This window comes from Erinaceus europaeus, chromosome 16, assembly GCF_950295315.1.
Source record: "Erinaceus europaeus chromosome 16, mEriEur2.1, whole genome shotgun sequence".
NCBI classification, from domain to species: Eukaryota; Metazoa; Chordata; class Mammalia; order Eulipotyphla; family Erinaceidae; genus Erinaceus; species Erinaceus europaeus.
This window is the reverse complement of record NC_080177.1, coordinates 62,897,524-62,914,595: the sequence shown is the minus strand read 5'-3', so window position 1 is coordinate 62,914,595 and position 17,072 is coordinate 62,897,524. Positions and strand designations below refer to the sequence as shown.

General features: G+C 35.8%; 1 protein-coding gene across 3 annotated transcripts in view; it reads right to left on the bottom strand.

Annotated features, from left to right (window-relative positions):
- PRKD1 (protein kinase D1) overlaps window positions 1–17,072 on the bottom strand; it is a 363,379-nt gene that overhangs the window by 37,055 nt on the left and 309,252 nt on the right. For all 3 annotated transcript variants that reach the window (XM_060175253.1, XM_060175254.1, XM_060175255.1), the window contains 2 exons: window positions 15,613–15,685; window positions 11,921–12,027 (listed from right to left, as the gene is read on the bottom strand). In XM_060175253.1, the coding sequence (XP_060031236.1) occupies window positions 11,921–12,027; window positions 15,613–15,685 (180 nt within the window). The remainder of the gene's footprint in view (window positions 1–11,920; window positions 12,028–15,612; window positions 15,686–17,072) is intronic.

Below are 17,072 nucleotides of genomic sequence, written 5' to 3'. Positions count from 1 at the left end.
GCCTGGCTCCCCACTGGCCGGGGAGTCACTTCACAGGCGGTAAAGCAGGTCTGCAGGTGTCTTTCTCTCCCCCTCTCTGTCTGCCCCTCCTCTCTCCATTTCTCTCTGTCCTATCCAACAACAACATGAATAACAACTACAACAACAATAAAAAACAAGGGCAACAAAAGAGAAAATAAATAAATAAATATAAAAAAGAGTTAATTAAAATGTTCCTAATTAAATTAAAATGTTAAATTAAGTTAAAATGTATTGTTATGTGGAAAACTGAGAAATGTTATGCATGTACAAACTACTGTACTTACTGTCTACTGTAAAACATTAATCCCTCAATAAAGAAAGTAAAAAAAAAAACCACATTGACATAAAAAAAGTTCCTAGAAACAAATGAAATTGAAGACACAAACTATCAGAATATTTGAGTCATAGTCAGAGCAGTACTAAGAGGTAAATTAATTGCCATATATGTACACATTAGGAAAACAAGAAAAAACTCAAGGATTTAGAAAAAGAAGAACAAAGGAAAACCAAATAACAAAAACAAGAGCAGAAATCAACAACAATAAAAACAAAAAAGTTGTACAAAAGATCAATGAAGCTAAGAGCTATTTTTTGAATGGGTGAACAAAATTTAAAAAGCCCTGGCCAGACTTACTAAGAGAAATGGTAGAAGACCCACATAAATCCTATCATAAACAAAAGAAACTATTTCATAAAAATTCTCTATGCGGGAGGAGGGTAGATAGCATAATAATTATGCAGACTCTCATGCCTGCGGCTCCAAAATCTCAGGTTCAATCCCCCGTACCACCATAAGCCAGAACTGAACAGTGCTCTGGTTAAAAAATAAAAATAATAAAAATTAAATTAAATTAAATTCAAAAAATTTCTATGCAAGGAAATACACATAAATATCTGAAGAAAATAATAAGCATACTATATTAAATAACATAAGTTAAAAAATTCACTGCACATTAAAGACAAAGTAGTAAAATTTTGCATATTTTTCTCTAGAGGAAGAAAAAATGACTCCTATGTGATAAAAAAAATCACATTTGCAAACATTTCCATTTCCCAACCATACTTAGCATTTTCTTGTTTTCTATCAGGACTGTATCTTCTCTATCTACTGTTGACTGGTTTTTTAGAATTATACGACTAAGTCATTTATTTAAAAGATATATATTTAGTCTTGCTCCCCAAAGATAAATTAAAATGTTATTTAGACAAAAAAAGAATTAGGATAAAGAATACTTTTTGTTTTGTTACAATATTCTAAAATCCCATGTTGTCCTGATTGCTACAGTTGTAATTATCAGTTTCTCTCAATAAATACATATTGGATACTTTCAAGAGCCTGGCACAAGGGGCTTATTAGTTCAATTTCCTGAAAATTTAGTTGAGGTAACCTTTGCAAGTCACAGCTCCACATCTGATTTTCTAGATAAGAAATCTGGAGCTTAGAGAGCTTCAATAATCCAATCTCCTAAGAACTCTTAAATAATAAATCTGAGATTTGAATCTAGACATCTAACTCCAGAACACAAGCTCTTTAAACACTCCAGTATATATTGCCTTAAACTTTTCCTTGGCATCAAATTCATTTAGGGGTGGCGCCACACATATTATAATTAGCATGACATAAGAGACCTTACTGCTTATAACCCCCTCACCACTATCTCATGGTCCATCTGTGCACATCAAGATTTCTAAATGCTACTTATTGTTAGTCTCCTCACCATAGTGTCCACTCTACTGCTATGACATCTATCATGACAACCTGGATTTCTTTTTTCTTTCTTCTTGTCTTCAGGGTTATTACTGGGGCTCAGTGGCAACACTATGTATCCACTGCTCCTGGTAGCCATTTTATTGGATAGGTTGCAGTCTTTAGGAAAGACTAAGGATATGGGATGTCCAAGATGTGATGATGTTGTGGAAGAATGGAGAAATTACAGCTATCAGGAATGTCTGCTGCAGTGATCAGGGCATGATTTTTAAAACCTTGGCCTAGACTAGTGCCAATTATAGAAATGGGGACACTTCACAAGAGAAATGTGACTATTAAATGAAAATAGCCTCTGAATAGTTCTTCTTGCCTTTAAGCATTCTATCCTGTCATCTGTTGGCAGGAATTTATGTTGTTTCTGTACTTTGGCTATTGTGAATAAGGCAGCTATGAACACGGAAGTGTGAATGTCTCTTTGGGTTTTTATTTTACAACATAACAGAAGTTATTCTTTCAGTTGGCTTCCACTGCTGTCCTGACTGCAGTTGCTTCTGTCTGATTGCCCAAATAGATAAATAAGGATTCTAAAGAGTTCCCTTAATTTTTATAAGGCCCACCTTGCATAAAAGAAGGTTTTTACAAGTACTGTGGAATAATTATTTTCATTAGTTGAAAGGAGCTCTTATATAAGAAATTGAATTTTACTTAGATAAAAAGGGTATATGGAACATTAGGATTAAGTATTTGGTGGAAATTGGTTGTTTTGTGCCTAGAGTATCACAAGCAATGCAGAAGTAAACTAAGGACAAAATTTTGAAGTAGAGGGGTCTGTGAAAGATCAGAGCACAAGAGATAAATTACAGAATGGCCTGGATAGAGATGACAAATAACTCTTTTAATGCAATGAGCTCACTCTGGGAATGTGCTCCAAAGTACCATAAACCATTTAGATAAATGGAAGAAATTCAAGACAGCTGGAGGAACTAGCAGGAAGGAGAAATGAGATTTAGTAAGAGTGAAAAGACAAACTCAAAAAGGAGCAAATGGTCATTGTTGAATCAGGGGACAGAGTGGGGACAGAAACTAAAATATAGACAGAATAGTGACAGTTGGGCAAAGGTAGAAAGCAAAAATATGGCAAAAAGTATCCTGCATTTACTTTAAGAAAAGTATGGAAACAAAAATAAGAAAGACTATTTTTTTTTTAATTTCTTTATTGGGGAATTAATGTTTTACATTCAACAGGAAATACAATAGTTTGTACATGCATAACATTCCCCAGTTTCCCATTTAACAATACAACCCCCACTATGTCATTTATCAGCCTTCATGGACCTGTATTCTCCCCACCCACCCACCCCAGAGTCTTTTACTTTGGTGCGATATGCCAATTCCATTTCGGGTTCTACTTCTGTTTTCTTTTCTGCTCTTATTTTTCAATTTCTGCCTGAGAGTGAGATCATCCCATATTCATCCTTCTGTTTCTGACTTATTTCACTCAACATGATTTTCTCAAGGTCCTTCCAAGATCGGCTGAAAACGATGAAGTCACCATTTTTTACAGCTGAGTAGTATTCCATTGTGTATATATACCACAACTTGCTCAGCCACTCATCTGTTGTTGGACACCTGGGTTGCTTCCAGCTTTTGGCTATTACAAATTGTGCTGCCAAGAACGTATGTGTACACAGATCTTTTTGGATGGATGTGTTGGGTTCCTTAGGATATATCCCCAGGAGAGGAATTGCAGGGTCATAGGGTAGGTCCATTTCTAGCCTTCTGAGAGTTCTCCAGACTGTTCTCCACAGAGGTTGGACCAATTTACATTCCCACCAGCAGTGTAGGAGGGTTCCTTTGACCCCACACCCTCTCCAGCATTTGGTGCTGTTACCTTTTCTGATGATGACATTCTCACAGGAGTGAAGTGATATCTCATTGTTGTCTTGATTTGCATTTCTCTGACAATCAGAGACTTGGAGCATTTTTTCATATGTTTCTCGGCCTTTTGGATCTCTTCTGTGGTGAATATTCTGTCCAAGTCCTCCCCCCATTTTTGGATAGGGTTATTTGTTGTCTTGTTGTTAAGTCTGGCAAGTTATTTATATATGTTGGTTATTAAACTCTTATCTGATGTATGGCATGTAAAGATCTTCTCCCATTCTGTGAGGGGTCTCTTAGTTTGGGTAGTGGTTTCTTTTGCTGTGAAGAAGCTTTTTAATTTGATGTAGTCTCATAGGTTTATACTTGTCTTAGTCTTCTTTGTAATTGGATTCGTTTCATTGAAAATGTCTTTAAAATTTATGCGGGAAAGAGTTCTGCCAATATTTTCCTCTAAGTATCTGATAGTTTCTGGTCTAACATCCAAGTCCTTGATCCACTTGGAATTTACTTTTGTATTTGATGAAATACAGTGATTCAGTTTCATTCTTCTGCATGTTTCAACCCATTGTTTCCAACACCATTTGTTGAAGAGACTGCTTTCCCCATTTAATAGTCTGGGCACCTTTGTCAAAGATTAGATGTCCATAGGTGTGGGGCCTCATTTCTGGGCTCTCAATTCTATTCCACTGGTCAATGTGTCTATTCATGTTCCAGTACCAAGCAGTTTTGATGACAATGGCCCTATAATATAGTTTGAAATCTGGGAGTGTGATGCCTCCGGTTCTGTTCTTTTTTCTCAAGATTGTTTTGGCAATTCTAGGTCTTTTCTGGTTCCAGATAAACATTTGTAGCATTTGCTATATATAGCAAACCTACAGCCAACATCATACTCAATGGTGAAAAACTGGAAGCATTTCCACTCAGATCAGGTACTAGACAGGGCTGCCCACTATCACCATTACTATTCAACATAGTGTTGGAAGTTCTTGCCATAGCAATCAGGCAGGAGCAAGCAATTCAAGGAATACAGATTGAAAGAGAAGAAGTCAAACTCTCCTTATTTGCAGATGACATGATAATATACATGGAAAAACCTAAGGAATCCAGCAAGAAGCTTTTGGAAATCATCAGGCAATACAGTAAGGTGTCAGGCTACAAAATTAACATTCAAAAGTCAGTGGCATTCCTCTATACAAACACTAAGTTAGAAGAAATTGAAATCCAGAAATCAATTCCTTTTACTATAGCAACAAAAACAATAAAATATCTAGGAGTAAATCTAACCAAAGAAGTGACAGACTTGTATACTGAAAATTATGAGTCACTACTCAAAGAAATTGAAAAAGACACAAAGAAGTGGAAAGATATTCCTTGTTCATGGGTTGGAAGAATTAACATCATCAAAATGAATATATTACCCAGAGCCATCTACAAATTTAATGCTATCCCCATCAAGATCCCAAGCACATTTTTTAGGAGAATAGAAAGAAAGACTATTAATCAGAACTGGCAAAAGGGTAAGGCAGATATCTGAAATACTAATTAGTGGGCTGGGGAAGATAGCATAATAGTTATGCAAAAGACTTTCATGCCTGAGGCTTCAAAATCACAGGTTCAAATCCCAACAACAGGATAAACCAGAGATGGGCAGGGCTCTGGTGTTTCTCTCTGTATCTTTCTCTGTATATCGCTCTCATTAAAATAAAATAAAAAAATAAAATATTTGAAATACATTAACACTAAAGGGGGAGATTGGACAGAATCAGTAAGAGGTATTTGGCTGTTTCTTAGTTCAGAAGTCTTAAATGGGGAAAGGAATACTTCATAATAGAGACATGAGAGTGGTTGGGGTGATTTTAGGATTTAAGTTCAAGGAGATATATTTAACTCATGACTTGTAAAGTACTTAGCTTGTTTTCCTATGCGCTGCACTGTATTTTAATATTTTTAAATTTTCAAAATGGTTTTCATGCATTATATCATAAATAGATTTCTAGCATTGTTCCTTAAATAAAGTTTGATATTCAAGTAAAGGAAACAATAGTATATCAGTTAGAATTTATTAATGATTATCCTAAACATTGTTATGTATCACAATACATTACTAGAAATATTAGAAAATAAAAAAAATAAATTTGCCCCAACAAGCTTGTTACAGTTAATAATTTCAATTATACTAAGTATATAATGCCAATATTACTCATTTTAAATTTTAAGATTTTTAAGTTTCTTCTCCATAAAAAAATGTCCCCATATTTGGGAGCTACTCTCTTCCCTGATCCAGCTTTCTGGTCCTTTTTCCAGCCATGACATCATCTCCCCAGACAATAACTTGGATCCACCCACATATCAGATATCAGGTTCAGAAAACAAACAAACAAACAAACAAACAAACAAACAAACAAAACTAGTACAGTCATGGGATCTTTGGAATATAACTAAAATAGGCCTACTAACTATCTACGAAACAGTAACCCCCCAATCCTTCATATGAACTATTCCAGCCTTTAGGTTCATAATTAGTTAACAATTTGTTTGGCTTTATATGTTAACTCTCTTTTCAGCCACCAGGTTCCAGATGCTAACGTGATGCCAAACAGACTTCCCTGGACAGACAACCCCACCAATGTGTCCTGGAGCTCCAATTCCCCAGAACCACTATGGAAAGAGACGGGCTGGGAGTATGGATCCACCTGTCAACGCCCATGTTTAGCAGGGAAGCAATTAAAGAAGCCAGACCTTGCACCTTCTGCACCCCATAATGACCCTGGATCCATACTCCCAGAGGGTTAAAGAATAGGAAAGCTATCAGGGGAGGGGATGGGATACAGAGTTCTGGTGGTGGGAATTGTGTGGAGTTGTACCCCTCTTATCCTATGTTTTTTTGTCAGTGTTTCCTTTTTATAAATAAAAATTAAAGCAGAGTTCCGAGCTGGTGTAGTGGCTCTGCCCCTGGACTCTGAGGCAGACAGAGCTTCAGGTTCAGAGCCTGTCCTCACCAGAATCAGGTGGTTTACTGCTGGTGTGGGGGTAGTAGACAGTAGAACTGAGGCAATAGGTGATGAGGGCTTTTGTAGATTTCAGATCATGGTATCTAAATTGCTCAAGTTCATCTTACATGATGTGTACTAATTTACCTCCAAGCTCAGAAAAACCACATAGTGAAAACCAGTTGAAGGCACACCAAGCAGAGTACACACATTACTATGAGTAAGGAGCTAAGTTCAAACCCTGGTTCCTACCTGCAAGGGCAAAGTTTCACAAGTGGAGAAGCAGTGCTGGATATCTATCTCTCTTTCTTCCTCCCCATTTCCTATTAATTGCTCTCTATAAATGAAAAAAAGTAGAAAAAAAAAAAAGGTCACCAGGAGTGGTAAATTTATCTTGTAAGCAAGGAGCTACAGTAATATTGCAGAAATTGTATGTTTTTTTTTGGTGGAGGAGCCAAAACAAGTGTATTTTTATTAAACACAAATCCCTTTCAGGCCAGGTAAGCCTGGGCAAATTGTATATTGAACCATACAATTGAATGTTGAATCAGCCTTGCATTCCTGGGATAAATCCCACTTGGTCGTTATGAACAATGTCTTTGATATACTGTTGTATCTGGTTGATCAGGATCTTGTTCAGTATTTTGGCATCTATGTTCATCAGAGATATTAGTCTGTAGTTTTCCTTTTTTGTTGTGTCTCTATCTGCTTTTGGTATCAGGGTGATGTTGGCTTCATAGAAGGTAGAATGGAGTGTTTCAGTTTCTTCGATCTTGTGGAAAAGCTTTAGGAGTATAGATATTAGCTGTTCCCTGAAGGTTTTATAGAATTCATTTGTGAAGCCATCTGGTCTAGGACTTTTGTTGCTGGGAAGATTCTTAATAACTGATTCGATTTCTTTGTCTATGATTGCTGCATTTAGGTTTTTTAGTTCTTCTTGGTTCAGTTTTGGAAGGGCATATGTTTCTAGGAATTCTTTCATTTCTTCCAGATTCTCTAGCTTGGTGGCATGTATTTCTTCATAGAAGTTTCACGTGATTTTTCTGGATTTCTGTGGTGTCAGTGTGATCACTCCTCTATCATTTACAATTCTATTTATTTGAGTCTTCCCCCCCCTTTTTTTTAGTGAGTCTGGATAGGGGTTTGTCAATCTAGTTTAATTTTTCAAAGAACCAACATTTGGCTTTGTTGATCTTTTGTATGGTTCTCTTATTTTCAATGTTGTTTATTTTTGCTCTAATTTTAGTGATTTCTGTCCTTCTGGTTGCTTTAGGGTCCCTTTGTTCCTCTTCTTCTAAATCCTTAAGACTGTGTGCAGTAAGATTGTTTATTTGAGCTTTTTCTTGTAATCTAATGTGTGATTGTATGGCTATGAATTTCCCTCTCAGTACTGCTTTAGCTGTGTCCCAAATATTCTGATAGCTTGTGTCTTCATTTTCATTTGTTTCCAGGAACATCTGAATTTCTTGCTTGAGTGTCTCTCTGACCCAATGGTTCTTAAGCAGCATGTTGTTGAGTTTCCAAATTCTGTGACTTTCAGTAATTTTCTGTTTGTTGTTGAATGTTAGCTTTACTCCACTGTGGTCTGAGAAGATACTTAGGATGATTTCAATGTCCTTGAACTTGTTGATACTGTCTTTGTGGCCTAACATGTGGTCTATCCTTGAGTATGTGCTTTGTGTATTTGAAAAGAATGTGTATTCCATTTTTTTTGGGGTGAAGAACTCTGAAAATATCCAGAAGGTCTAGTCTGCCCATCTCTTCATTTAATTCACTTGTTTCTTTGTTGATTCTCTGCTTTGCTGATCTGTCTAAATGTGAAAGTGGGGTGTTGAAGTCTCCCACTATTATTGTATTACTACTGATGTATTTTTGTAGTTCTTTCAGTAGCTGTTTGATGCATTTAGATGGGCCCTCATTGGGTGCGTACATGTTAATAATTGTTAAATCTTCTTGGTTGATTGATCCTGTAATCATTATGTAATGGCCTTGCCTTTTTTTATTACTTTAATTTAAAGTCTATTGTGTCAGAGAATGGCTGTTCCTGCCTTTTTTGTGGTCCATTAGCCTGTAGTTTTCCATCCCATCACTTTAAGCCTATGTTTGTCTTGTTGGGTCAGGTGGGATTCTTGCAAGCAGCATATGGTTGGGTTATGTTTTCTGATCCATCCTCCCAATGTGCCTTTTAATGGGTTAGTTTAAGCCATTGACACTTATTGATATTATGGATATAATGTATTGTAGTGCCATTATTCAATAATTTTTATATGCTCTGATACATAGCATGTATTATGGTGATATTGTTGTTTATAAGAGGTCTTTTAGAACCTCTTTCAGGGCAGGGTTGGTGATGGTTGCCTCCTTTAACTGTTGTCTGTCTGAGAAGGTTTTGATCCCTCCATCTAGTTTGAATGAAAGTCTATCAGGATATATTATTCTTGGTTGAAACCCTTTTTCATTCAGGGCTCTATAGATATTTTGCCATTCTCTTCTGGCTTTTAGAGTTTGTGTGGAGAAGTCTGCTGATAATCTTATGGGTTTTCCCCTGTATATAACTTTTTGTTTTTCTCTTGAAGCCTGTAGGATCCTTTCTTTATCCTTGTAACTATGATGTGTCTTGGTGTCTTCAGATCTGGGTTGATTCTGTTTGGGACTCTCTGAGCCTCTTGAATGTTAATGTCCTTTCTATTGTTTAGGTCTGGGAAATTTTCTTCTATAATTTACTCTAGAATGTTTACTTCTCCTTCCTCTATTTCTTCTTCTGGCAGGCCAATTATAGGAATGTTACTTCTTTTGAGATCATCCCATATGTCTCTGTTGTTGTTTTCAGTGTCTCTCAATCTCTTTTTGAGCTCCTTTACCTCTTTCGTTGTTTTCTCTAGCTCATGCTCTGTCTGGCTAATTCTGTTTTCTGCTTCCGTTAGCCTGATTTCCCTTCCCTCAGCTTCTTTCTTCAGCTCAGTTATAGTATTAGCTTGTTCTGCTAATTAACCTTTTAGTTCAGCTAATTCAGCGTTCAGTTCTCTAATTACCTTGAGGTAGCTTGTATTTTCCTTCTGTTGTTTCCCTAATTCTGATAGCCCTTTCCTCCACAGTTGTTTTCATTTCTGTGATTATTGGCTCTACTATTGCTTGCATACTTTTCTTATCTATGGTTAATTCTGACTGATTTGGAGTTTCTTCTGGGCTCCTGTCTTGATTCATTGTGTTAGCAGTTTTATTTGCTCTTGATTAAACCTTTTTTTTTATCGATGTGTTTTTTTTATTTTTCTGTTCTGACATTGTTCAGTTGTTGTGTTTTGAGTACAAGCAACACTATATTAAATACCTTTGTGATAAATGTAGTCACCCAGCCTCAGAAATTACAACAATAGTAACTTAAGCAAGAATTGATGCAGTTCAACCAATACCAGTTAGCCAAACAACAGCTCCAGTACAAGAAAAAGTAGCAACCAAATCCAAAGGAAAAAGAAAGAGAAAAGAAAAAAGGGAATGCAAGAATAGACAATTATTCAAATCTACTGTCCACTGTAAATTTTAGGGATAGCAAGAGTAGAAAGGGGAGCAGAGAAGAGAGAGACACACATAGAGAGAGTCCATTCTGTGTCAGATTTCTTCCCCAAAATAATTCACAAACGAGTATCAGTGAATTCAGAAATCAAAAGAAGGAGCAAGGAAGAAAAGAAGACAAGAACTAAAAAAAGAAAAAAGAGCAGCGAAAGGAAAGAGTTTTTTGTTTTTTGTCTTAAATTTTTGAATTAGCTAGGAGGAGGGACAAAGGAGAGTGGAGGGAAGAGGTAGAGAGAAATATGTTCCTCTCAGACTGGATAGGACACCCAGTCACCTAGCAATGGAGAAAACAACAACCGTTAATTTTGGTCAACCTGAAGAAGGAGGGACAAAAGGGACACACGTATATAATAATAGTAATAATAAAACAGAATAGAGTAAAAAACCCTAATAGTCAGTGTGCAGCTTGGACAGCTCCAAATTGCCTGCAGGCAGCCTGAACAAAGACAGCCAATTGTAACAAATGTCCAAAAAAAAAAAAAAAAACAACCCCAAACTACCAGGTAGTCTTTCCCAGGCAGGGGTGGGTTGAGGCTCTGAATGGTCAGGTATTTTGTTACTCAAATAGAGCTCCAGCCACTTAGAAAAAAAAAGAGAAGGAAAACAAAAAGGAAAAACACCCTTGGTGAGTTGGGAATCTTGGTAAAGAAAATAGCTAAGCGGGGAGCCTGCTAGGAGGCTGCCCAGCCCCTGGGGGCTGGTTCTGGGGTGGGGAGGAGGGGTGAGCTTCAGAAATAATAAAAAGATTTCCTTTCTCTTTCCTTCTGGCCTCCGTTTTCTAACCCAAAAGTGGTTGCACCCTTAGGATCCCTTATTCACCCTTCTGCTGAAGGTCCAGTATCCTATCCTATCTAGAGAATAACTGGTCTCAGGCTGTGGTTTGTTGGAGCTCACACCAGCTGCTGCCTGCAAGTTGCCATCTTGGCTCTGGCCCCCAATTCCCAAATGTTTTTAAGCATATTTTGTGTGAAACTCAGTAAGTAGCAGATAAATTAAATGGTAAACAAAGAACACAATATGTTTTCTTTTGTTAACAATGTTCAAATGAAAATTATTCAATAATACTACAAATTAGAAACTATGATTCCATGGCATGAGTGGTACACCATTACAGTTAAATAAAATGGACACTTATCAAAGGTCTACACTGTATAGACTGGATAGCTAGGTTTGCTTAAGTTTCTTTTTATTTTCTGAACATTTTAATGGTCAGATAACTTAGAATACCACACAATGCTTTTATTAACAAATTCTGGCATTTGAAAGGGACTGTTATTAATAAGAATTCAGTAACACATTCAATACTTAATGAGAGGCATACAGTGAGAGGCAAAGAGCACTTTAATAATATCAAGATGATCTGATTCTCAGACACATATTACTAGTTACCTGATATGCTGACAGTTACATACTCAATTCATATAATTATCACAGCATTAAAGAGGGATGCTTATGAAGTCAAGGTCATTTATAATGTAAAACAAAATGGTCTCAGCATGTCCACTACGAGCAACTGGTGAAATGTTTAATACTGAATCTCATTTAATAAGTATTATGCATGAAAAAGAGTAACTACTGCCTAGATTTAGCAAAGAAACTACACTGGCAGTAGGCCGGGGCTTGATCAGTCTTTTCAATTATTTTTAAGTTTTCTTAAATGTCTCTGTCACAGATATTTGTATAACTTTTCTTTGTTTTGCAGAAGTGAAGGAACATTTTATAGTTCCTACATAAAAAGGCGAAGAAGTACCTGTAAAATTGCAACTTCATTACGAAGCTGGCTTTCTTGTTTGGTTGGAAATCTTAATTTGTCAATGATTTTAATAGCTACGTCTCTTCCTGTTTTACGGTGTTTTCCTTTAAAATAAGAAATGGACATATTAACATGTTACACCAGAATTCAAAAATATACTTATAGAAGTTATAAAATTGATACACACACAAAAAAATCACATTTCTGAAGCACATTGACTGGTAGCATAATCACATGAGTGGGCATTTTAACACACGACTTAATCTTTTTAAGCTTTATTGAGGTATAACTGACAGGTAAATTATATTTACAATTAGCAAAAATTCATTTCATAGTATCATCATTCTAAGTCAAACAGTATAAAATTAAACAAGTGTTAGCACAAAGGAATTGAGGTCTTAAAAGATATACATACCATATATATATATGTGTGTGTGTCTGGTATTTCCTTATAAAAATAGATTTTGGAAACAAGGTATTAATAAGCCCATGAACAAACTCTCCTTAAGATAAGGTATAATTTGGGGCCAGCAAAATAGCTCACTTAGATAGTTCAGTGCTTTGCCATACGCAGGACCCGGGTTTAAGCCTGGCCCTCACCACATTGGAGAGAGCTTTGGTGCTGTGGTTTCTTTCTTTTAGTCTTTCTGCCCCTCTGTCTCTTTGTCTGAAAAAGTCACTGGGGGACAGAGAAGGTGTGTTGGTGGTAGTGGAGGAGGAGTATAATTTAAAACTTCTGACTAACATATGTTATAGTGAGAATAATAAATGTTTCAACTCTACCATTCATTAGTTTTTATAATATTGAGCAAGTCACTCAAGTTTTCCAAGGTTTTAAATCCACGTTGTTAAAGATAGAACTACTATGTGTTGTGAGAATGATATGAAAACATGTAAAGTACACAGTGTGTCCAGGTAATTGCACACATGCAGCAGTAGTGTTATCATTAACACATGCTAAGACCTTTTTATATGTTATTACAACCCATTTCATTTCCTTTCTTTACTTAATTTTATTTTAACAGTTCATAGCAAATCCTTTTCCTTCCTTCTTTCTCTTTTCTTTTCTTTTCTTTTTTACTAGAGCACTGCTCAGCTCTGGCTTATGGTAGAACTGGGGATTGAACCTGGGACTTTGGAGCCTCAGGCATGAGAGTCTCTTAGCATAACCGTTATGCTATCTACCCCACTCGCCCTCCCCCCATTTCATTTTCACTGTTCATCTTTTAGGGCAATCTAAAGAACGTCCTGAAACCTTTAACTTTAGTATGACAGCAAGTACAGAATAGCTAACTGAATCTCACTGAACTGGAAAATGAAGATAATTATGAAAATGAGAATGAAAATGAACTTACTCAAATGTTTTTGTCACATACAAGCTAACTTGAATTCTGTTTTTCAACATTTGATTCAAATATGTTTCTTCTTCCTACATCCTACTCTCACAGTTCCTTCAGTCTTTTTCCAGACTGTTTTACTTTGCTAAAAATTGTCTTGTTTTCATATTTTCTCTTCCAACTCAGAGATTTTGCTGCATTTTACTCCTTAAGGTAACTGTTTCTTCTGTCACTCTGTTCTTGATCTTTCCACTCAGGCTGGCCTTACCCATTTCATCCAATAACATATGCCTAGTTTTGAAGCTGGGTGGTTGCACATCTCATAGAAGGCAAACATCACTGTATTTGGGGACTCAGATTCAAAGCTTCCTGTCCCCGGCTTCAGGGGTGAAACTTTTCAGAGTAGTGAAGCAGAACTGGAGGTGTCTCCCTTACTCTCCTCCATCCCCCTTCCTTTTCAATCTCTCTGTCTCTAAACAAACAACTAGGAGCAGTAGATTCACTGTGCAGGCTCTAAGCCCTAGCAAAAACCCTGGTGGAAATTGAAAAAAAAAAAAAAAAAAAAAAGCCTGTTCTTATTTGCACTCCCCAGTGGAGGCCTCTTCCTATATACTTGCTCCTCCAATGTCTCCTCTCCTGTGTCAACAATGCAAATTACCTAACCTCATTTATCCCCCCTGCTTTACTCTCAAACTACATCAAGCTATCCACACTTACTCAGCTCTATACTCTGAATTTTTACATGTTGTTACTATGCTGTAAATCAATGGTATTTGTAAAGTCAAATTCATACCATTATGAACTGCTAAAAAGCAAAATGGTTGCTGACTGATAGGCTCTCCCTAAAAAAAAAAAAAAGTGGGCATGTTATTTTACTTATTTATTTTCTATTGTCTGGCTAATTATATTGACAAGAGACTTATTAGTTATATGCTGAAAACTTATTAGTTATATGATGAAAAATGCAGAACATGTAAATTACATCTCCTTCTATTCCAGCAACTAATCACCCATCCCCAAATACTCATCATTGTAATTTGGTTAGAACAAGAATTAGCCAAGCTGGACATTTTTTTTAAAGAATAAAAATTATTTTATAGGGGTAAGGGAGATAGGGAAACAGGAGTGCACCAGATTTGTATGCCTGAGGCCCTGGAGGTTGCAAGTTCAATCCCAAGCACTAGCACTATGCTAGAGCTGGGCAATCCTATGCAATTGTTTTACAAAAACAAAGTACAACTGAACTGAATTTTAGATAAAAAGCACAATGACAGTAAAATGTCACACTATTATAAATAATACTGAGTATGAAACTTTGATTGTTTTAGAGTACCTCCAATCATTAAGAAAAGATGATTTGTTGAGCAGGGGCTTGAACCTGGGTCTTTGTGCATGATAAAGTATGTATTCTACTACGTGAGTAATCCTCCAGCCCTCAGCACACACACACAAAATCATTTGTTATTATTTATTATATTAAGCAACTAAAAGTTATGATTTCATGTCATGGGGCAGATCAATATTTAATTTTAAATGATTCTTAAGATGTTATATTATTGAGCTGGGTAATATACAAAATTGCAGAAGTTAAAATAACAATTCACTAAATAGCTTGACAACAAGGGGAAAAAATCACAAATTTAATATTTTAGGTTAGATAGATGATGCAGTGCTAATACATAAAGCTTGCATGTGAGAAGCCCCAAGTGCAGTCCATGGGGTAACAATAACCAGGGCTGAGGGAGGCCCTGGTCAAAATAACTACCATCCTCAAGTTTAGAATTTAATTTTAAAGTTTAAAAAATGCAAATCAAATCAAATTATATACGTTGTTAAAGACGTTAGAGCAAACATAATATTTTGTTGTTAGCTACATAGATGAATTTCTGTAGCATTCTGCTCAAAGAGACTAATAGCAAAAGGGGCTAGTTTATGAATTGCAACTTGCATATTTCTTAATTTGTCAATATTCCAGCAAAAGAAGTTTTTCAGTATTAGAAACGTTTCTCTTTTAAGATTGAGCAAATTTCCAAACAGTGACTATTTCAAGAGAAATTTAAAAAAATGCACACATCTTTTACAGTCATAGTCATACTGCTTTCTTTATATACAAGTATTAACTTATACATTTTATTACATTTATTTTACTTGATAGGACAGAGATGGACTGAGGGGGGAGGTGAGATAGAGAGAGACACCTGCAGCACTGCTTCACTACTTGTGAAGCTTCTCCCCTGAAGATGGGGACTGAGAGCTTGAGCCTTACACATGGTAACATGTGCATTCAACCAGGTGCATCTCTGCCCAGCTCCCCCACCATTTATAAATAAGATTACTTGTAAACTACCTTACCTCCATAAACAATTCCAAATTGTCCAGAACCCAGTACTTCATCAGGAAAAATCTGATATACAGTGCTGATATCCTAAAGTAAAACAAATAAGTGAAACAAAACACTAATTCTTACACACTATATCATTTTATTAAATATATCAGAAACCTTATTAAATACATTAAGTATAAGTTAATATCTCAACAGGGAGAACTAAGACTGAAACAATACAATGTCATTTACTTCAAATATTCAAACAGGTAACTGTACATCAGGAAGGCTATTTAGAAATTTCAGACTAGATAACTGTGGTTTGAAATCACCTGTCTGTGACAATCTTAATTCCAACCACCTTACTCTTATGACTAGAATGGTGTAACTGCTTCTTTAGCAATCACCCATGTGCAGGTTAATTTAAACTAAAATAAGAGGGAGCTAACTAATTGTGAGTCAGAGACACTACAAAAGGAGTATAATTTATTATGAAATCCTCATTTGTGAGGTATCTAAACTCTTTCATTTTTACTATTTCTGGAAAACATAAGCCTCACATGTCTACTCTTCTACCTATGAAATAATTGCTAAATAAAACATTACAGTTAAAGGGTGTTAAGAGTCTGTGATGTGATGACCACGCTCATGGAATATATTTGTATATATCCCTGCTATATGCTGTTGTATTTTGAGCTTATCCATCACCTTGCACTCTCTGCATTTTAAAAAAAGATGTCCTTGCATATCAAATCTTGTCCCCTGTATTTTCTATTCACTCCTGATCCATTCCAGTGTTTTTGTATGCTTGGTTGGTTTTGTTTTGTTGTTGTTTGCTATTGTTATATGGCTTTTCTTTTTTGTTTTTTATTAATGATTTAATATTGATTTACAAAATTATATAATAATAGGGTAATAATTTCCACTCCAATGTTCTTCCTAGTAAATATCTATCCTTATCCTGTGATCTTTTCAGAATGTCCTCAGGGTAATTTTAAGGTTGTCAGGACAAGAAAATGAATTAGTATTACTCCAAATGACTCCTAAATTTCAGTGAACAATGGTCAGAGTGAAAGTGAAAACACAAGTACCTAGAATTTCATGAGAGCCTTCTAGATAAACTATCTGCATTTCCCAAAGTCTTCTCTGGCTTAGTAAGAACACTAGGAAACTTAGAAACCTTTCACACAATAAAAGAATATTATGATGCTCTTTGGACACATTTTTATGAAAATTCATTACAGATGTACATATGAGCAGTAGTAATAACAGCGGAAGACTGGTAGGAGCATACCATGTGTTAGCTGTACTTTTTAATACATATATATATATATATATATATATATATATAGTAAATTGTATTAAAAACCAAAACAAAAGAAGAAGGACACAGTAAAAAAAGAATCAATCTAACCTTCACTACGGAGTTTTCCTAATGTTCTTTAGATTTCAGTTTTTACCAATTTAGCAAAATGTGCAAAGTTACAGT